This window comes from Argiope bruennichi, chromosome 2, assembly GCF_947563725.1.
Source record: "Argiope bruennichi chromosome 2, qqArgBrue1.1, whole genome shotgun sequence".
Lineage (NCBI taxonomy): Eukaryota > Metazoa > Arthropoda > Arachnida > Araneae > Araneidae > Argiope > Argiope bruennichi.
In genome coordinates this window covers 22,319,503-22,343,391 of record NC_079152.1, presented here as the reverse complement: position 1 = coordinate 22,343,391, position 23,889 = coordinate 22,319,503, and the positions used below count along the sequence as shown (strand labels likewise).

At 29.8% G+C, this 23,889-nt stretch overlaps 2 protein-coding genes across 2 annotated transcripts in view; one reads left to right on the top strand and one right to left on the bottom strand.

Annotated features, from left to right (window-relative positions):
- Positions 1-23,889, top strand: part of LOC129961599 (condensin-2 complex subunit G2-like) — a 131,737-nt gene that overhangs the window by 20,322 nt on the left and 87,526 nt on the right. The window lies entirely within an intron of this gene.
- The window catches only part of LOC129961600 (annexin A7-like), a 76,022-nt gene that overhangs the window by 26,917 nt on the left and 25,216 nt on the right, over positions 1-23,889 (bottom strand). Inside the window, exons 3-9 of the mRNA XM_056075105.1 lie at positions 22,469-22,563; positions 20,792-20,905; positions 19,708-19,764; positions 18,837-18,870; positions 16,499-16,647; positions 15,619-15,796; positions 8,349-8,461 (exon numbers count right to left, since the gene is read on the bottom strand). Of these exons, the coding sequence (XP_055931080.1) occupies positions 8,349-8,461; positions 15,619-15,796; positions 16,499-16,647; positions 18,837-18,870; positions 19,708-19,764; positions 20,792-20,905; positions 22,469-22,563 (740 nt within the window). The remainder of the gene's footprint in view (positions 1-8,348; positions 8,462-15,618; positions 15,797-16,498; positions 16,648-18,836; positions 18,871-19,707; positions 19,765-20,791; positions 20,906-22,468; positions 22,564-23,889) is intronic.

The following is a 23,889-nucleotide window of genomic DNA, read 5'->3' as shown; positions in this document are numbered from 1 at the left end:
TTTCAAAAGGATTGAAATGAAATCAATAAAAATATTTTGTTCCGGTCTATAAATATATTTCAAAAATTATGAAGTCTAAATTTAATGCAGTAAGGTATCAGATTCTGAGAAATATTCTGGACACACCAAATTTTAAATAAATGAATGAATGTTTCTATTTTCCACGATCAACTAAGACTTATTTATGAAGTTTTGAATGTTAAAAATTTAGAAAAACTCAACATTTCCATAATCTTAGGCCAATTAATCTTGAGAAACCTGCGCGCTGATTGCCGTATTTTCTTTGAAACGATCGATGAAAAATCTAAAATTATCCTTTCTTTTATTGAATAGTGATATTCAAATTTTTATAAATCAGTCAGTTTAAGTGATTGATTTAGTTGATTGGAAATTAACTCTTTTTATTTAAAATATTAGTGTTTCAAGAACATTTTGTTATTCGTGATTTCCACAGCAGAAGCTTTATGTAAAATCAAAAATTCGGTATTTATTAGAGCATTTATTGAATCAAGTGACATAAAATATAACCATTTTCCATTTAGACCATTTTAGCAGATCTGTGTCTTACTAAAGGTTTACAAATTAGCTGTGTGGCTCTGATTTGAATGGATATTCTGTTCATATTAAACAAAACTTGCCTTAAAATAAAACTGATTTATTGGATTAATAATATAGAGAGTGTAAAAGATCATAAAATAATTTTTCTTGAATTTATTTAAAAAAAAAATAATAATTCATATTTGTTTCATTTCCTACAGACACGTGCCGAAAATTATATTTTTGCAGATTTCATTTCCAAAAAGATTTAATTTATTTTTAGTTATAGCTTTAATCAATGTGATGGCAACACTTTGAAAAATGCTAATTTTTTCCCATGAATGCGAAATGTGCTCGTGCAGCTTAAATTTTATTTTTATTTTGTACGAAAAAAATTGTTGAAAAATATAGTTAAAATATTTATTTAAAAATACATTAAAAATAGAAATTTAATTTTAAGATTAAAACATTGGTTTCATTTAAAAGATAAATTTTTGATCTTTAACTTCATCCAAAAATCTTTTTTGTGCGGTAATATTTTCGGAAGTTATAGCAGAAACACGCCAAAATTTCGCTTAATTTTTAAATAAATAAAATTCTAATTAAAAATTCGAAAAAATAACCCCCAGGTGCACATTCCCGGCCTCCAAGGTATACACATGCCAAATTTGGTTGCTGTAGGTCAAACGGTCTGGCCTGTAGAGCGCCAACACACACACACATTGAGCTTTATTATAAGTATAGATTATATTATATCTATAATGTGTTTTCTTGTTTTATAGGCATTTCTTTGATCAGCAAGATTTTAATGTATTTGAATTTTAACGTAAGGTCATTTCAATCAAGAAAAGTGTTGGGTTGACAAAAACTGGAGCATTTTCTTGGTAATATGAACTATTTTAATAACCAAAATTTTATTGTATTTAAATTTTTAAATCCAGAAAGAGTTATAGAATAACAAAAAATGTTTCGTTATTTCCATTATGAACTTTCCTGTTTTGCATAAACTGCTTTGATCAATAGGATTTTACCTTTGTTTCAATTTTCCTATTTTGTGTCAACTCCTTGGATAAACAATGTTTTGTTGCGCTTAAATTTTTATGTGAGATTATTTGAATGAGGCGAACTTATGAAATCACAAAAATAATACCTCGTGATTTCTATTGTGTTCTTTGAGGGTAGTATGAATTATTTTGATAACCGAAAATTTATTGTACTTAAAATTGGTCGCATTATTTAAATCATGATAAATTTATAAATGCTCAAAAATAACATTCGACGTTTTGCTTACGCATTTTGCTGTTCTGCACAAAGTGGAAGAATTTCCTGTTTTTCTTATAAACAGGTTCTAAGAGGAACTTTCTAATTTAAGTTACTACCAACTTTATCTAACAACCTTATCTTTTTATCATTTCTATCTGTCCGTTAGCTTTTCTAATCGATTGGTTATTATATCGCCTCGATATAAATATGGAATATAGTTTATCCATGAAAAGAACGATAACAAGCAATACAATTACGGTAATTTTTCCTTAAACGTCTGGTCAGTGTTTTGGATGGACTTAAGAAATAATAAACCTCAAATTTGGTGTTTTCAATGCGTCTTCAAATCATATCAATCGAAAAAGTATCTTATATGCTATCGATTTCTCTTCGACAAGGCATTATCACTAAATTGGAAAACCTCATCACGGAAGTACTAGACAATACTACCCTTGCGCAATTCATCGAAAGATCATGAGTCTTTTTTGCGTAATTCGTGATCTCACTTTACTTATAAATGTATGTGAGTTTTAATTAATTAGTGATAAGTATTAGGAAAAGAAAATTATGCAACAGATAGAGTAATGTAAAAAATATCTGTTCAAAATAGAATAAATTTATGATTTATCCTGTTTTGAATTTATAATTTTTTTGACAATTTTAGTTGAAATATGCCACCAGTCAGAAAGATTTCAAAGCATTTCTATTTTAATTTTTACAAATCATTATTTTTTTTGATAGTCTGCTACATTTCAAAATCTTTTAATGCATTCTATAAATTCTTTGACATCAATGCTCTAAATTTTCTGATATTTTTTCTAAAAATAAAATAAATAAACGAATAAAACGGCAGGATTAACTTTACTTCATAGTTAAAATTTTTTCCCTATACTTCATTTTCATTACGATAAAAAAATGAGAAATGTTTAAAGTGGGAGCCCAAAGGAAAGATCCGTTAATTTCGAGTTCTCTTAAGTCGAAACATTGCAGAATATTCAAAAAAAGTAAAACTTGAAATTCGACCTCATTTTTAATGAAATCTTTTATAAATTTATAATACAACAAAATATATCTTACGTTTGAAATAAAAATGAATAATTTAAATCTACCATAGGCTCTCATGGTAATTAAATCTTTTATATTATTGGATTGGATCTAGAATATATCAAGTCCAAGGTTTATAATTTTGAGTTTGATTGATTTTGACTCCAGGTGGATTTCAAGCCAAAAAGTCAACAGCTTATGCATCAAAGATATGAATATAAAATACGAACGAAATCCCATAAATTTTATTTAATGCATTTTCAGGAAAATTCAAATGTAATTTGAAAAAATAAGTTTCAAATATTTGAAAATAAGGTTTAAGTTCTTGTGAAATCAAAGTTTAAAAACTGGAGTTAATATTGTAGCATGCGTCAAAACTCAAGCAAACTTCTTTTTAAGAAATATAAAGCAAATTAAATGAAAAAATAGTTTCGGATTTCTTATCTAAAAGCAATGATTTAGTTTTTGATGTATTTCGTATTCTGTGTTTTGAATAAATTGATTAATTTTCAGAACAGCAACCGAAGGCATTTAGTATATTATGTAGAAGGTCAATCTGATGCAGATTCAAAAACCGGAACATCTGACACTGATGATTACAAAAGACTGTATACGAAGAAAAGTGACGAATTTTAAAATAATAAATGTTCATTTTTCACTGATGCGGAATTAATGAATCTTATGTGTAAGGGAAGTTGGGAAAAATGAATTCGTTAGAAATAAATTTCGTAAAATTTAATGCTGCTTTTCTTTCTTGATCGCGTTTAATGTAACATATTTCATTATAAAATGTACATTTATATTTTTACTTATAAAAGGATTCTATATTCCGTCTTGCTATGAATATTGCGGTAATTTTGCTAATGAATATGAACTCTGGATCCAATATAAGTTTGATTATCAAATATTTTTAAATTAAATTCCAGTTTGTTTATTAAAGACTAGCCGCCTTTGGCGACCAGCCGGTTCGCTAATCTTAATGCTCGTTAAAATTTTAATAATTAAATATTTTATGTAATTCCTACTTTAATAGCTTCTTCATCAAATATTTTAAAGCTTCAAATTTTCATAGTCATATAATTCACTCATAATAATATAAAGTCCTTCAGCCATAACATAATATGTATCTCACTAATTTTCTGTTAGTTCCGGTAGAATTTATGCTTAAAATTAAAATGGAAATGACTAAACTGCAATTAATATAATAATATTTTTTACTTAATTAATAAAACAAAGCATTTTTTTTAATAATATGATTACTGATAATAGAGTCACTGAGCGTTTAAACTTTCTGGGCACTAAAGAATATATTTCTTAAGTTATGTAATATCTCAAGAATTTGTCAACAAAATTTGCTCAGATTCATCATGAACAGATCGATAATGTTTAATTTTAAATGCATCAAACTTTAAGAAAATAAAATGAATCGTTTAAAATAATCGGTCGAAAACAGGTTTAAAAAACTACTTAAAAAACGATGTACTTAAAACTATAAGCATAGACAAAAAATATATAACTAACATAAATACAATTTACTTACAAAAGCATGCAACTAACCTAAAAATAATTTAAATCATCCGTTGATAACGGTTGTCATGGCAACAATCAGAATGCGCATGCGTGAATTTTCTTCGCTAGCTCCGGTAACGCAAATGCGTGAATTTTTCTACGCCAGTTGGGGCAACGCTATGCAGATTATACATTTTTAATTTCCTTTTTTCTGTGTTATTTTAATTCAAAAATACTTCAGAATGAATCTGAAACATGGATTAATTAACAATGTTTAATTTTAAATGCATAAAACATTAAGAAAATAAACAGAATCGTTTGAAATAATCCGCCGAAAAATGTTAACCCTAGCCTCATTACTGTTGGGAGAAAAAAAAATTGAAGCCTTACTCATTTGGCGTTGGGGAAAATAGAAGATTATTTTGGCGAAAAAGTTGGCGGTGGGGAAAATGGAAGATTTTTTTGGCGGGAAAGTTAGTTTTTAATTAATAATTAAAATTCTAATTAAAATTTCAAAAAAAGGAACCCCAGGTGCACATTCCCGACCTCTAAGGTATACATGTACCAAATTTGATAGCTGTATGTCAAATGACCTGGCCTGTAGAGCGCCAACACACACACACACACACACATTGAGCTTTATTATAAGTATAGATAAACTGTAGCTACTCTAACTTACATCAATCCTACCTTTAGAGCGCCCAAAAATATACATACGATAAGCATTTGCTTTTATTATTATTGGAGATATTCTAATATATTAAGTGTGTATATATAAGGGTGGCCATCAATCCAGAAATAATCAATATTAATCTTGTGATATCAATATTAATCTCTTTTAATATTGTGATACTAATTTTGTCTCCAAAACCTCAATTTTCTGGGATTTTCGGGTCACGAGGGGTCAGTTTGTTGGACGAAAGTCAGACCCCTCACAGAAAAAATCCCTAGTTTGAATCCTTGCCTGGGGGTGACCCTTGAGAAAGTCTTCAGGCCGGATTCATTTTATCTTTCTTTTTGATTTTTGGCTGTAAACTTAATATTTATTTCTAATTCTATTTTGGTATAAGGGTGGCCCTTATTTTTCAACTTTCTGCGAGTTTATCTCCCATCCACCCCCTATCTTGTTTTAATCAATAAGAACACACACGCACACGAAAAGATACTTGTAAAATTTTAGCTAAATTGTAAAATTGTGAGGTGGCCCTCATCGACTATGAAGTGCAGAATTTTAGCCAGAAACCCATTTTTTAGATTATAAAAAAAATATTTTAATTATTTTATTTTCTGCCAAATTCGCATTGATGTTGATCTTCATTTCTGTTTCAAGTTTCATTCTACTAAAAAAGTTTCCTTTCTACGACTTTGTATACCTTTTCTCGTGGCACCTTTTTTTTAAATGACGTAATTTGGCCACCATGAGGTCATTCGTAGTTGAAGGAGGCTCCTTGGTGGTGTTGCTATTTCTACAACAATCTTTAGAAGATTTCTTTGTTAGTTTTTAGTCATCCTCTTTACTATAAACATTAAGCATATAGAATAATTAAAACACACGCAAAAGCGATAGCTTCCCAATTAATTTTTATTAAAAAATTACTATCAACGTTTTATTACTTTTAATGTCGGTTTGTCTCAATGAGTTTTTGATAGCGCCAATCTCAAAGGATGGTTTCCCATTGTGATTTTATTAGTTAGAGCTCTTAGTTCTCACTAACGCTAGTTTCAGATCGACGGTTGTACATTGAGAGATCGGTAGGCGAAGTGAAGTGCCCGTTGCCTCATTCGTGAGGTGGTTGGTGGTTAGAGTGTTTGGAAGATTGGGAAGTATGATAGCCTTTACTTTAAATGCAATAAAATTGTGGAAAAAATAAAACTGTTGACAGTGAAACTCCTTCAGTCGTCGATAAATAAATATCAGAAACTACTACAGCAGCAGCGATAATTCCAGATAAATGAAGTTTTTTTACTCCAATCTCTTTGACATTTCTGATAGGTACAAACTCACTGATAGAAAAGGCGGTTTAGATATTGATAGCTGCTTTACAAATTTTTAGGCTTGTTACTAACTACCTAACAATACATCAAACTTTCTTTTAAGGTATTCGAAAAAAAATTTAGTGAAATGGAACACACAGAAAAAATTAATCAAAACGATTACAAGAATTAGTGTTGCACTGGAATGGAAAGTTGTTTCGAGCACTCGTAGATGTTAAAAAGATTGATAGACTGGCAATAATAGTAAATTTTTAAGAGAAGGAAAAATTATTCTGAAATTCCAGAAATCCCTACATGTTGGCTGTTAACCAAGAAGTGGAGAAATGTGGCATAAAAGATAAAATTCGGATAGTTTGCTATGATACTATGATACAACACGAATCGAATAAATGATGCCACTTCAAAGCTAGATAAATCAATCTGTTCAACCGTAAACTGTTCCCTTCTGTAAATCCCTTTCGTCGTGGGGCAGACCAAGACCAGTCGTAAATTGTTGTACCTCTCTTGCCGTCATCACATTTTTTGTTAATTTTTAAGGTTGTTTCGATTCATTGGTGAGTCAACTTCTGGTCCTAATTTGGCATTCAGATAAACGAAAACAAAAACCGATTAGAACATTTACTTAATTGAACAAAGAAGTCCATTCTACCATTCTTTGTTTTCTTGAACACCATATTTTTGGACTGAAACAATAGCGATATGATTTTTCTTGGTGACATACCGAAAAATGATATATTATTTCGTATACCAAGAGCTGTAAGTCTTGATAGATGATAGCAAAGATCATTTATCTACTCAAGATTTACCTGTTTTAAGATCAGTTAGGTGATAGGAAGAACAACTCTAAAAAGATTATGTAGTTTATGAAATTTTCTATTAGCTTCGATTTTCTCGACGAAGACCCTTCAATACATAAAGATGATTCTAGTTACACATTTGGAATTGATAATACAGTTGATAAGATGTTGCTGAAAGAAGTGCCAAACTAATTCAGGAATACAATAAAATTCTCCCGAAAAATGAAAATGAGAAATAATTTGTTTTACCGACTGTTGCCGAAGACAGTAAAAAATACTCAATTGTTACTAAATCCTCTCTTAAAAGAAATGCCTGATGTTCGTTCGTTCACATTATGTTTTGATTCTATAAAAATTAGCGTTCTATATAAAAATATATTTCCTTTATAGAAATTGTTCCATTATTTAAAAAAATATAATATTTTTAAATTTTTCATGTTAAAAATTATTCTAAATTCAATGCGTTTGAGAGTCGTATAGTAATTGTCCGATTCAAGAGAAATTTTTCACTGTCTGGTTATTTTGTTCTTGTTGATGGCAACGACGATGATGATTCGAATACGATTGAGAAGAAGGGAATAGAAGCAGCAAAATGTTAACTTTTGAAAAAAGCATACACAGACACATACACGAGTGTGTGTGTTACAGTTTTTCTTTTTAATAATACTTTGGGTTTCTTTTCCAACTGATGTTAATGAGTAAAATGACCTATTGGCATTCAAGGAACTAATTCTTCTTAATCTTAAACGTTAATAAACTTTACTCATTTAAGAATTATAATTTACTTATTTAAGTTTATGAAGCAAAAATGACTTGCATTAGTTCACCTCATAAACTTAAGTGCGTAATCTGAAATCTGAAAAGCATATGGAATTTATTATTTTAAATTCAAACCTTTTTTGTGGTCTTTTTTCAGTATTTATATAAATTTTATATTAATGAGAGTTTCCCTAAAAATGCCAAGCTAGTTGTTATGATTAAAAACCATTCTTAAGTAAAAATATCCATTAAAATTTAACAAATCTAATAAAACAATTTAAAAAACGTTTAATACGTATTTCATACCCATATCCATCCTAAAATGACAGATTTACGACGACGAAAATGTGAACCTTTTTTCTCAATTTCGCATATCTATTCCAAATAGTTTAATGATATTTATATGACCTAAAGAAGTATTTGTTGCATTTTCTGATGCTTTACCTCTGATCTTGAGACCAGTATTCGAACCAGAGCAGAATCATCTGTTCCTAAACCTTTCAGACAATCTTTCAATTGTTTGGCGAAGAATTTGTTCCTGTTCTTGATACAATACACTGAAAAAGAATCAATGAATGAATTAAAATGAAATGAAATTTGATGTTAATAAATGGAAAGAGCAAAAAGTTAAAATATAATTAATAATTAAACTGCTGAAGATATTTAACAACAAAAATTTTATTCAGAGAAGGATATTTAGATTAAATGTATTTTAATGTTCGTTATTATAACATATCGTTGCTCCTGTTGTTAAGGAAATAAAACAATGTAAAATTTTATTAGTGAATATATACAGTGGCTCAAAAAATTGAGAGTACACCTTATTTTTGCTTGATAAATCCGACTTTGAATATAAATAACACATTACCGGGAAGTGCAAACTTGTTTTTACTTTTACACATAACAAATGGTTTATTTTAGAGTAAAAATAAAGAAAAATCAACGAAATTCTTCTAAATTGAAAAGTTTCTGAAGCATTTTAAATAAACATACGCAGAATTTTGCCTCAAAAAATTAAGAATACACCAATGAAATTTTTGCAATATCTCGAATAGAAAGAACGTGTCACTAATAAGTTGCATGTCTTTTAGCTCTTATAATTGTCTTTTAATGTCATGGTACCGATTCGACCAATTTTGGGTGGTATCTGAAGATATTTTACCCCATTCTTCTGGCAACACTTGTTTTAATTGGGTTTTGTTTCTAATTGTGTGTTTTTGAACCACTTTTTCGAGTATTTCCCACTAATATTCAATGCCATTGATGTCGGGGTACTGTGGCGTGTAACTGCTGTTTGCAATGATAAAGACACCATATTTTGATGTTACGTGCATTCTGTTTGGGGCCGTTATCCTGCTGGAAAATGGAATTTCCATCTAAACCCAAATTTTTAGCACTTTCCTTTAGATTGTTGCGACCATATGGTTAATCCAACTTGTTTCAGAAACTTTTCAAATCATAGGCAGAAGTGTAAGTGCTGAAACTGTGCGAAATGCCATTAGACAAGCTGGATATAAAATTCGCATTGTTAGAGAGAAACCGTTCATTAGCTTGCAAATTCAGAAAAAGCATTTGAAGTTTGCAAAAACTCGTCAATTGAAGACCAATAACCCTTGGAAGAAAGCTATATTTAGTAATGAAAGAAAACTCAACATTTTTGGCAGTGACAGACATCGTTCTGTATGGAGAAAGCCTAATACTGCTTTGGACCCAAAAAAATTTACATACTACAGTTAAACATGATGGTGACTCAGTCATGATTTGAGGTTGCATGGTTTCATCCGGGGTAGGAAATTTAATTTTTATAGATGGCATTATAAACGATAGGGTTTACTTGGATATACTTCGCAGCAATCTAAAGGAAAGTGCTAAACATTTGTGTTTAGATGGGAATTTCATTTTCCAGTAGGACAACGACCCTCACGTAACGTCAAAATATGGTGTCTTTTTCATTCAAAACAGCAGTTACACACACCACCACAGTACCCCGACATCAATGCCTTTGAATATCTGTGGTCCAGACTCGAAGCAGTGGTCCAAAAACACAAAATTAGAAACAAAACCCATTTAAAACAAGTGGTGCAAGAAGAATGGGGTAAAATATCTTCAGATACCACTTAAAATTGGTCTATTACTATTGGTCGAATCGAGGCCATTATAAAAGCCAAAAGACATGCAACTAAATACTGACACGTTCTTTCTTTGCAAGATATTACAAGAATTTCATTGGTGTATTCTCAATTTTTTGAGGCAAAATTCTGCGTATGTTTATTTAAAATGCTTCTGAAATTTTTCAGTTTAGAAGTTTTTCGTCGATTTTTCTTTATTTTTACTCTAAATTAAACCCTTTATTATGTGTAAAAATAAAATCATGTTTGCACTTCCCGGTAATGTGTTATTTATATTGAAAGTCGGATTTATCAAGTAAAAATAAGGTGTACTCTCAATTTTTTGAGCCAGTGTATATAGAAAAATTATCATGGAAGTATGCATCATGAGACGTTCATGCCAGTCATAATTTCTTTATCTTCTTGACTCGCTTCTATATATAAACTGTCAGTGATTATTATCGATCGATTATTATTAAAAATAGCAGGATAAAGTGATGAATTGAAGTATCATATTGGGCAGTTATTATTTCCAGCTATCTCTTCTAATACTAAAAAGGAATTTATGGAAGTGTTGCCGGTCTGTTGGTCAAATGGTTTGACTATCAAACTATCAAACATACGTTATTTAAAAGGCGTAAATACATGTATTTTCGAATGTTTTTTAAAGAAATTTAATTAATTAAAAATTAGGCAAAGTTTTGACTTTTTTCTGCAATAACTTCAGTAAAATATTGCAACACAAAATAATTTTTTACTTCGTTTAAAATATATAAAATTATCCTTTCAATAATACAGTGTTTTGCCATAATTTCTCTATATTTCAAATTAATTTTAAAAATTATTTTATGACTATTTTGCATCAATATATTTCATTATTGTAAATGTAATCCATCAATGACGGATAATTCCATTGTTACTTTATTCTAGTATTTTCTATTCAAAGCATACTTTTAATATAAAATGTTTGTGCACTTGGATAATTTCTGGTGACGTTTGATTTCAAAAGTGAACAATGACCCAATTTCTGCAATACTCGCACATATTTTTTAGGAATTTTATACTCTAGCTCTTTTAGCCTGACATTTTGCTTTCTTACTAAAGTAAACTAATTTTTTATATCATATAAATTTTCATTGAATAATATATAAATTATGAAATTAGTACACATTATACTTTAATACTAAATAAATTTTCTCTCTGTCTTTATATTTATAACGAATGTGCTAACGAAATCGTCTAGCATGGTTTTGAATGCTTTCTAGAAAACTATCCGTTTTCTTAAGCTTCAAAATATAGCTTGCAGAGTATCTTAAATTCTTAAAACTAAAATAATACTCCAAGCAATTTAGAATTCCATCGGCTTGTTTATTCTTTCAACATAACAGCGTATCTTACAAACATTGCCAGATTCCAGAAAGTTTACAATTGATCATAGCTATTATACAAAAAATAAACGAAATAATATTAACAAAATTTGTTTATCAAAGAAAAAATCGTTTGCTTTTACTTTTTTATAATATTTTAACAAAATAAAAATAGTAGCAGTTATAAAATGTCTGAAAAGGAATCGTCTGCTAAATATCTATTAACAGATTTAGATTATGATATTTACCGAACACATGATACTGGATTTGCGAAATGTAACTTTTTCTTATTAAAAATTAAACATTAAATTTTAGGACAAATGTCTGAAAATAAGAAAGAAGTGTTGCAGAATTTCTAAAACTGGGTAAGCCTTCTCAGTTCTATTGTTAGTTACATAGCTTATTGGAATTTGAAATATTATGAAACGAATAATATTAGAAATCTATCTTATACGAACTTTGAATACATATTGAAAGTATTTCCGTCAATAATTTTAGCAATCATGATATACAGAATTGAAATACAACTCTAAATTAGTTTTGGAATCATAACTGGAATAACAAATTTGAGTTTCTATATTTTTAATTCAACTGAATAATACACATTTCTTCCATTAAAGTGAATTTATATATTATATTAAATGAAACCAATCAAATATTCAACAAATAATAATAGGTTGAAAAGAAATTCCAGTAACGTATTCAACATGCTTAATTACTAAGATTAGATTAACATAATTTATAGATTTGTTTCAAGTTATCTTTCCACTAAAGTTGTGCAAACTCATAAAAATCGGAAATCAAACTGTGTTTTATGGATTTCGAGTTCACAATTGAAAGCTGCTCCTGTATGTGTAGTTTGTCACGTAAACCTGTACCAACTTCTTTTTAGTATGCAACTATCTTTTTAAAATGCAGTTTTAAATTGTTTCTGGCCACGACCGGTCGTGCCTTGGCAAGATTATGGGAACACGAGTGTAAACAGATTTTTATTTACAAGTGCTGCGCATACCTATTATTTTAGGTTTCGTAGCTTAATGAAGAAAACCGAATATGCATTTTGGACGCCTGTATTTTAACGAACTAAAATCAAAATATTCATATAAAATTATAATTTTACCAATTTTCATAATTTTTAGACAAAAAAAATATAAGAAAAAATAATTAAAATTAATGTTTCTTTTTTTTAGAAGCGTCATTCCAAATATGATAACAACTATAAAAAGAGTTGCCATATTTATCAAGAATTGGCGCGTAGCATTTAAGTGCCAAATAAAACAAAAAAAAATGAAGATAGTTGTTTATTTCATTCCGATAAAAAAAAACTTTAAATTTTAATGTTTAGAAAGTTTAGTTTTTTTGATAAAACGAGTAATAAAAAACATGCAAGGTTAATCTTTTTTAATCTAATGATATTTTAAAGTTGATTTTAACTTTTTAATTGTAACATTCTTTTCCTTCTTATAACTATAAAATTTATTTTAAAATTAAAATGACAGATCGAAATTCCTTTAATTGTCTTCACTGAAAACTTGTTCTACGATTGAGTTGATACTAGGGCAAATATTCTCTGTACATTTATATTGTGAACTGGAATGCAAATATGTGTCCGTATAGCTAACTGTATCAAACCGATCAATATACGTGTGATAAATATACCTATGAATTTTCAATCGTTTCTCTTTCAAATTCAGTTTCAATGAGTTGCTGTAATATTACTTCCCAACTCAGTTAGTTCCAACGTAAGAAATAACAGTTTTACGGTCAGCTCTATGGATGCTGAAAGGAGGCGAATCAATGAACCACGAGCTTGGTTCCTTAAAGAAGAACTTAGGACAAGATGAAAAATTGCAAGATTTTTGGCAACAGCACCATAAGGAAGCGAATTATGACAATCGTTTTAGAAATTTCGGTGCCTTGCTTTGGAAACTGTAAAAGGCTGGGTGACCAAGTTGGTGTGAATCAGCTTGGTGTTCCATCATTTTGTAGTTTCAACGGTGAAGTGAATTTCTATCTCAGTGCTTTGTGCTGCTATTACGATTTGCTTACGACTGACTGTGTTGTTTATTATGATTTGCTGCTTGTGTAAATTTGTTTATTGTCAGCACTTTTCTTGTGTGCGCTCAGTTTTGTTGCGGTCTAATGTGTTCGTACCTTCGTATTGAATGAATTTTCTTATTTGTTAGTTCACCATATACTCATTACTCAGGAAAATCGAGGCATTGTTCAGCTCAGTTTTTCTGTCTGAACTTCTTGATATTAAAAGTGCTTTGGACCTCTCCTTGGTGACTGATAATTCACAAATTTGGAACCTCACAGACAGCAAGAGCTTAATGCAATACTTAAGGGACTGACCACACATTCTTGACAAGCTGGGCCAAGACATTATCTCCAAATTAACTGCATTCGTAAGGACCTGGTCAGTGAACACAGTGGACCCCTTATCATGTGGGCATGCACGGAAATGAAATTTCAGATGTTTTGGCCAAGGAAGGAAGTCTAAGTCCCAATCCCCCCCCTCCCTCTTCTAGACTGTAAATCGCAGAGATCCACGACTTGTTTAAATTAAGAACTAACATGAAATAGAGGATACCCCCAGAGCATGACTGGTATGCCGGTAAGTGTCCAAGCTTGTCTCTGGCGTGTACCAGTCCAAGAAGTGTTCAAACGCTCTTACCTAGGCTAAGGTCTGGCCATATAAAACATCTTTTCTTCATCAGAGACCAAAAGATGTACAGTCCTTGCCAATGCGTGGCCGACGCTTCTCCCCCTCATTTTATTGACTGTATTGGCGAGTCTGTGAGGCAGCTGGTGAATGAGGGGGAGTCAATGTGCAATTTTATCATGCAAAACGATCTCCTGGACTTGGTTTAAATTGATGTTCAGTCCAAGGGTTATAAGCAACTAGAACAACAAGACTCATTACATTGAACTCATTAATTCCTTCGAATTTTATGAACTTTGCAAAAATTTTCCACAAGAGTATTATTATCTCTAAAACAAAATTGGTCACAGTGTTGCCTCAGATTTTAGTCAGCAAATGGGGCATATTGAAAAACAGGATTAAGTTATTTTATAGTGAAACCTATAAAATATACTCTATTCTTTCTAACATAATGATTAAAGGATAGATACTACTTATAATTGTTTGATGTTGTCATTCATGATCCAAAATATTTCAAAATGCTCTTCAATTAGACCTAAAACTACTATGTAGTTACTTAATGGATAATAAGTATTAAAAAAATAGAAATTTTTTCAAAATTTTAATTAAAATAATAGAAATTTTCATTTTTTCCCTCAATTCAAATCTATTATTGCACACAGAAACCCCTTTTACACCACTTTAAAATTCGAAAAGTTAATTCTTTAAGCGCTTACCTGTATTGCCCAAGTGCCTACGTGCATCGATTTATCGAATTTTGATAGTTGTAAGCAAAAAATAAACCATTCATAACTATTATAATTCAATATTAAAATTACTTCGAGTACATAGATAAGTCAAGTATTCAATGGATTTCCATTTGAATCAAAATTAAAAAATATTCCCAAAATAGAAGGTGTCATCTTATTAGATAGTAAAGAAATAAAACAGTTAAGTGGTTAAAGTTACAAAATTTATTTTCTGTGCAGTTTTTTTCTTTAACTTTAATAAATTTTGAAAAATATTTGCAAGCATATTTGGCAACAACACTTTCCGTTGCTTTTTTATACACACATATATTACGATGACATTAAATATTTTTTCTATGTACACACGGTCGTTTCTATGTAATTATTTTTTAAATTAATATAAAAATGGACGAATTAAGTCTCAAACATCGCAAAACTTCAATGATTCGGAATAGAGGTTCGAATTTATTTTAGATTTTTTTTGACACTTCATTTCAAAATCAGTAACACATGAGAAATTATATATATATATATATATATATATATATATATATATTATATTCATTTTGTCTGTTTTCTGCAAAAAAAGATTCCGATGGAAGATTCTTCAACTCATCATTTTTCTAAAAATTATTTATCAATACTCATTGAACATTTAATCCGGATTACACATTTCTCAATCATCTGAACAAAGTAACAAAGTATTTCAGCAAAATATCGAGCATATTCACTAATAATTTAGACAGAGTAATAATTACTTTTAACTTTAAGTCGAGTTTGCATTCCAAGAACAGCATATAGAAACAGGAAGACATTTTTTTTACATAACGAGTGCACCTCCCTTACCTATGGCCAGTAAGGTGTCCTTGGTATCTCCTGAAAATTCAGACCTTATGGCAGCAGTGAGTGAGTGCCCGCTGATCCTTTCGTAAGCTTCGAACGTCGCCTGCAACTGAGATATGCTGCGAGAACAGAGAATCTTTGTGAAAAGTTCACCATCTACACCCAGCTGCCCAACGCCACCCTTAAAAGAAAAAAGAAAAACAAATAACATTAACTTTTTCAATGAACAAAAATGACAACTTATTAAATGATTTACATTTTCCAATTCAAAATACAAGAAGTGAAGAACTGTCCAATCAGAAAAATTATCGGATCAGATTAAATTATAACGACTTCCCTAATTAGCCACTTCTTCAATCCTCGTCTCTTCCATATGGTAGTGTCAACTGTCCTTTATCCAATGGCGCAACTACAGAGTGGCATGAATGGTAAGAAAGCCAAGTCATGAATGGCACATAGAACACTGAAAAATGCCCACCACCCTCAACATTTACCGGGGGGGGGGACATGATATCTAGTCTTGTAGCACCTCTTTTTCCCCTCGTGGCGCTTTGTAGAAGACAGTCAGTTGAACAGCAGACCTGCATCCTGAGGTCGACTTTTTTCCCTATGCGCAACCCTTGTGCTAAGGCCGAATGCTTTCGACTGGAAATTGTGGAATCCCTCCACCATACTGTTTTCTTTAACCTGATTCTCTATGTGTGTGTAGTAAATAAGTGTTTGTGAATTTTATAGTGTAGCTGTGTTTGTGAGCTTAAAAATATTGTATTTAAAACCAGGCAGTTCTTTAGAAAACCACAACACACCACTATAGTCTGTTAATATAACCTGCTACTGTCTTTATTTGAATCACTGATGAATGCCAAAAGGAGTAGGTACTCACGTCGAAAAGTCTCTGTGCATCCATCTCTGCCTTTTCGAAATCTATCTCGACTGTTTCGTCTCTCTCGGCTGCGACCAGAGCCCTAACAAGGTGGCGGAAGCGACCGCTGGTGTCACTTATCAAAGCATCCTCTAGATCTTTGTTGTACTCTGAGGGAAAAAAAATTACATAAAAATTTGAAAAAAATATCCAAAAAAATTCGAAACAAATTCTTTTGAAAAGCAGTAAGATTGAAGCAGATGTGGGTGCACAACATTCTTACCATTACTTTTAATGGGCAACAGCTACCTACACAGGCTTGGGTTCAGGTCTTAGAGTCTCACACAGACTTGATTTGGTAAGTTGTAATCATATGGAAAAACACATTAAGTCCCTTTCATTTCGACACATCATGGAATCAAAATATTTTTATTTTTCCTTAACATCATCTGTTCAAAATCAAATATTTTTCTAAACACTATGGAAGATGAGATAATCTTATAATTTATTATTTCTTCAGAGGGAAAAAAAGGGAATAAAAAAAAGGGAAAAAATGTCCCTGATTTCTAATATGAATAAAATTATTTAAAAAATTGCAGTGAAATTTTCCATCTACTTTAAAACCATTTTGTTTGGATAGTTTTAATACAAATGTTTTACCTTAATTCTAGGATCAATCCAAATCGAATTATAAGAAATTGCCAGTATCACCAAATGTTGATGCATGACAATTAGGCCTAAATATGCTGGTTTTATATCGTTGAATAATTGATATATTAAGTGTGAAAACAGTCTTGATGATTACTATGCTTGCGATACTACAAATTAAAAAAATTGTCTTTTACATTTGTCCAAAAAATTGTCTTATCAAACTAAAATAAGTTTTAACTAAGCTTCTACGGCACAAACAATATTTTAGACTTGCTACATAGATTTAGCGAGTTTGCTACTTTGGTGGATACCGACCGTAAAAGCCCTTTGAAACTCAATAGAAGAAACGTTTTTCAAAATTCATAAAATACAAGAAACATGTCTCTATCTTAATTCTGTTTTCAAAAGTAAATCTGATATAAAAAAAGTATGATTTTATCTGATTGATATACCTAGAAAAATGGAATTTATTTATGACATAAACTTTCAGTAATCAAATGCATAAAATGAAAATCATGCATATCGAGTCAGAAGCACTCCAGAATGCTGACTACATATGAACAGAAAACTGTTTTCTGTTTTTTTTATTTTTCGTGAATTATATGAGGTGCCGTTGTTTCTTTTTTTCTTTTTCACTTTATATTTAAGGTAAATAATTACTTTCAAAAGACGATTTTTTGCGAAAATAATTTTTAAAAAAAATACATTTTTAATTTCTGTTCAGATTTCTTAATAAAACCGTTTCAGTTTTGTTTCTGAGTTTATTTTAAAAATTACATTGATTTTTATGTTTGCATTTTTCAAAATTCAATATCATTTTGGAGGGCTTTCTTTTTCTCAAATTCTAAATCCTCTTAGGAAAATGCTCATAAAGTATAATCCAATGCTCACTTTTTGTTAAATTTAGTATAGTAATATCTGAATACGTTCTGCAGTTCCTGAGTTACAGATCAGGCAATCTTTCCGCTTTAAAAAATGTTTGCAGTTGTTTTAATGTTTCGCAAAAAGATTAAAAAAAATGGATATTTCTTGTTAATTATCAATCCTATCTCAATATTTAAAAGCTGGAGAAAAATACAACTTATTTCTTTAGTTCATGAAATAGGTAATATATTTTTTCAGTTATCTGCAAGATTTATTGGCTCTTTTTTTTATTATTAATTTCTGAATTAGGAGGCTTCACTCTTTTAGATAAAAAAAAAAGAAAAGTGAATTAATTTTTTCAGCTTTCAAAGCATTTTTGGCTCTTAACTGGTGATTTTCGTTTCATCGGGGTTTTTCCAATCTATTTTATGTGAAAATCGAAAAATATAGGCATTTTAAAACATTTTTTCAAAAAAATATATATATCCTGATTGTTGTCACACATATTAAAATTCTGGAATGCAAATATATGATATTTTTGTCGTTGTTTTAGGACACTGAAGTTGAATTCCTTCTCAAAAATATGTACACAAACTTCATGGTTCAACTTATATTTTCTCTCTTTCTCATATATAAGGGTTTTAAACATGTTTCTAAAATCAATTAAGAGTTCGAAAACACATTTCATTAAAATATCATTTTAACAACTTAAAGCAATTTACACATTTCATGCGTTCGATATGAATTTCAAGTTTCAAAATGTTAATATTATGCATATTTATATAAAATACTTGATTTAAAATCCGCTTTTTAGGGAAAAAAAATAGATACTGAAGTTACTTACTTTGGCGAAAACAAGCTTTAATTTCTTCTATTTCCTGTAAAGAGAAAAAAAAAGTTTTTAATTGTTTGATAACAAACAATAAACCCTTCCTGATTTAAAAAACGAATGCTGACTTATATAATAAACTTCTATTAAAACGAATTTTAATTTCGTATTACTTTTTTAATTAACTTGTATCGGTGGCCTTTCAATTGCAGCTTGCTGAAACAGTTTATTGACCGAAGTATCTTAACAAGATAATGTTTAGACCTTGATTCGTTATCTTTATATCACTTATAAAAAATTGACTTTTAATTAAGAAAATAAAGATGAAGATGATCTTAAAAAATAAAGATAAATTAAAAATTATATTCAATAAAAAATAATGTATAAATCCAGTTCCTAAAACAATAAAATGTATTGAAATGTAAAATATAGAAAATATTTTTTACATCTTAAGAAAATTACAAAAAAAAAAAGAAAAAAAAATTATACGAAATAAAAATGACATAATAAAAAATTTATATTTTCAATTTTAAGGTGGTTTGGGAAAGTTTTAACTAAAAGGTTTCAAAAATTAAAAAGTGACATGAATTTTTTAAAATAAATTTGAAGAACGTTCGTGAATTATTCTTTTTCCCAATAATTAATGATTTTTAAAATTAGTGAATAATAATTTTCATATAGAATTCATGATTATCCATAATTAAGCTAAAGATTTAAACCTTATTCTCTTCTGAATTATTTAGAATACCTTTCCATTGTCGAATAGCATCTTTATTTATACAGTTTTGAATTGTGACTTATTTTGGTAAATCGCCATTGACTTTAATTGGTCTCTTAACATACAGAGAAATTAAAATTAAAATTAAAACAGAAAATTTAAACTTACTCTATTTTCATGTGTGCATAATATTTCTATAATGCAATTTTCATCTGTTCCCAAGCCCTGAAAAATGAGAAAGTTGACATTTTATAATCAAATAAAGTTTCAACAATCATTATTTATTTAATTGCACGTTTTTAAATCAGACAGTGTGAGTCTAGGTAATTAACTTTCATTAATATGTATTTTATTTTATGTCTTTTATACACCTATAGCTACAGTAATCTTAATCTTACATTCTCATGAGAGATCTGTTCTTCTGAGAATGGTAACAACATCATAGCATGTCCCTGTAAGCAGAAACTTCTAGAAGGTCTGCGCAATTCCTTGCTTCTTTGACGACCTTTCAGAATTATAAGATTGTAGTTAGTGCTATATTTTGTAATAAATATATTCGTTTAGTTTATGCTCCGAATATATACCACGGAATTCATGGCTAGTTGTTTAAGAAAGCAAATCTGTTTCCTAAGAATATTTAGAATATAACCCAAACAGGTTGCCAACAGTTTGGTTTTTCAACATATTCCCTCACCATGAAATACAATACCAAGTACCGTGCTAAGGTTCTTGATATGAGAACTGTGTGATATCTCAACCTTGCCAGAGACCATGCGGGAAACTTGATGGGGCCACCAAAGAGCAACCCCCACCTAGCGCGAAAGAACAAACAAACTACACATGATGACATTGGACCCTTGTAAACAAAATTATTATTAGAAATTTTATTATTAGAAATGTAGATCTAAATAAAATTTTGGACCAACATATTAAATTTCCAGTTTGCATTCTAATAAATACGTGAACGAGATAATTCGGAAAATGCAATGACTTAAATCAAATTTAGTTTATTATCTAGTCTCAACATTATGGAGTTATATCAAATGTTAGATCAATCAGTTTGAAATAAGGTACTCGAAATCTATATTCAGTTTTTCTTCACTGTTTTATCCAATTTAAAATGTACCGTATTGTGAACATGAGAAAGTAAGAAGGAGCACAATGGTTTTGTATCTTTTCAATGCTGCCAGAATATACTCACATGCTAATTTTCATCATTTGAAAAAAATGAGTAACTCATTGAATTAATTACCTGTACAGCATCGTAGAGACAGTCAGCGAGAAATACGATCTGTGGTGTCAAGAGAGCCACGCATAAATCTTCAAAATTACCTCCTAATTCGGACTGAATGTCCTCCACCAGATCCTGAGAGGAAAAAAATAAATAAATAAAAGCTGATTTTTTTTTTTTTTTTGTACTTTTAATAATTGGAAAATGTATCTCTTTGTTAAACAAAAAAAAGTGAATGCATTATTTGTAGACAATAAAAAGACGAAATCTGCATTTAAAATTATTTTGTATGTGCCTGATGTAATTGAACGACGCATATAAAATCGCATTCAGATTTGTAATATACATCTCGTAACTACTAATTGCTTTATTTATTTATTTGAAGGTCTCAATTTTCTGTGAACTGTTATGTATGCCAGGATAATTCCCCAAATGGAGGAACTGCAAATGTTAAAATATTTTCTGATAATTAACCTAAAAATAATTTAAATCAAGAATCATCCGTTGATAATATTGTCAACAATCAGGACACAAGGCGCATGCGTGAATTTTCAACGCCAGTTACGGTAACGCAAATGCGTGAATTTTTCTACGCCAGTTGGGGTAACGCTATGCAGATTAGAAATTTTTAATTTCCTTTATTCGGTGTTATTTTAATTCATAAGTACTTCAGAATGAATCTGAAAGATCGATTCATTAACAATGTTTAATTTTAAATGCATAAAACATTAAAAAAAATAAACAGAATCGTTTGAAATAATCTGTAGAAAACATGTTAAGCATAACCTGATTAGTGTGAGGAAAAAAAACTGAAGCCTTACTCATTTGGCGGCGGGGAAAATGGAAGATTTTTTGGCGGGAAAGTTAGTTTTTAATTAATAATTAAAATTCTAATTAAAAATTCAAAAAAGGGACCCCGGGTGCACATTCCCGACCTCTAAGATATACATGTACTAAATTTGGTAGCTGTAGGTCAAATTTCCTGGCCTGTAGAGCGCCAACACACACACACACACACATTGAGCTTTATATTATAGAAGATATACTGAACTTTTATCTTTATGTAGTTAAAATAATAAGAAAAACCATATAATCAATTTTATAGCCCCAGCTGCTGGTCTGATTACACTAGTTTTTATTTTATATGAAAGCTATAATAAATGTGTCATAAATGGTCGTCTGTCCGCTACAACCCCCAATTTGGAGAAATTTCTCAAAAGCACTCGGCATTCCCTGTGGACAAAAACCTGGAAAGAATTTCCAGCTTCATTCATTGAATGATTTCAGTAATATTTGTTTCATATGAAAGCTTATAATTTCTAGATATGTAATCCCTCACTGTTTTCCCTTTTTGCGAGATATGGGAACATAATACTTCGATAGAGTCTTCAGCATCAACAACTGGACCGATTTCACCAATTAATTTCACCACTTTGTAAACATGACTAAGTAATCAGAATACTTTATGTTTATTGCGGAAATTTAGTTTAAAATATTATTTTTTATACGATGAGATGTAGTTTATCAAAGTTGGTTATATGACTTATAACATGGTTACAAACTATTAACATGGTGGGCGAACAGGTGGTCACTGAAGGAGGCTGAAATCGATTTAAAAGCAAAATGGAAACGAAATTCATATATTGTGTTTGTTTCCCATTTTGATAAAATAGCATAATACTTTGATTTCTTACTTACCCTCCCATAGAGGCTCTTGTATTTCCTTTTAATCTCTTGTCTCTGAGAATTCGAATGTGTGACCAAGACGTCAATGATGGCTCGCTCGTCTGTGCCTAAGGTATGCAATAAAAAAAATCTTAAACATGTTAAAAAAGATATAATATTAAAACTGCTATTTTCTTTGTTAAATATTTAGCTTTGATTTAAAACCTTTTAATAATTTTTCCTTCACATTAAACAAAAACCCTCCCTCCATCCCTCCAAAGGGTATATTTGCATTCAATGATGCAGGTTTATCAAGATGAAGAAGCTTCAAAAATCTCTATCCAAAGCAAAAATGCAGACTTTTTGCAAATAATCGAGCGAAACTCCGAAAGCAAAATTAATCAGGCAGATATGACAAATCCTCTGTATCTTACAATTTCCAACAGAATCGAGAGAATATAAAATGGAATTCAAATGCGGTAAATGAGAATTTTGAAAGTATAAAACCGAAGAATGTATCAGAATTAAGCAAATCAAAGAATATAAAGTATTTCAAGCGTATAATATTCAATTTTAAGAATAAATAAATATAAATAATAATATGATATAAAATAATAATTGGTATAAGATATGTAAATAATAAAAATATAAATAAATATAAAATTGATCGTACAATGCAATAAATAATAATTAAAATCAGAATATAAATGAATGATAATTAAATAACATAAATAATAATATAAATGATATTAAGATTTTGCACATCTAAGATTAAGTTATGATATGTTTAGCAGTGACTAACAAAGCTCAAAGAATCAAAATAATATTTAACAAAGCTTAAATTTACAAAGAATTTTCCAATACATTTTGTTCAATGTTTAATTTTCCAATTTTATGCTGTAACAGTTGAAAAGTTCCCATCATTCCTTAATGCTTTTTTCATATTAATCTGTATTTGGGGCATCCATATGTCTGGTGCTCCTTTCATCAGTTTTGCAGTCAGAAATCAGTAATGAAGACTATGAAAATCAAAATTGTAATTTGTAGCTTTAGATCCATCGTCTTGCAAGTTTGCTCCATCAGCTCGCTTCAACTTCTTCACAATAAAAAAAGTTGTAAATTATGAATTAATTACTTTGTACCAAGACTGAGGGTTAAATTTACAAACTAAAAAATAAATGGAATAAACTCGGATTTCAAAGCTACCGCTGAATCCTTTATCATAGCATCTTTATAAGAATTTCGACTGGCTTCTACGCTTGTACAGAGCGAATTAAAATTTTTAGAGGCAGGTAAAATTCTTTGATTATTAATGAATTAAAAATTAGTAAAAAATAATGCTTTCTAATACAGTGATAAGATGCGTTATGGGAAAAAAAGACCAACAAAATGCAGCTGTCCGCATTTTATTATAGAAAATATAACTATACCAAAACTCGCTATCTCAGCCTGTG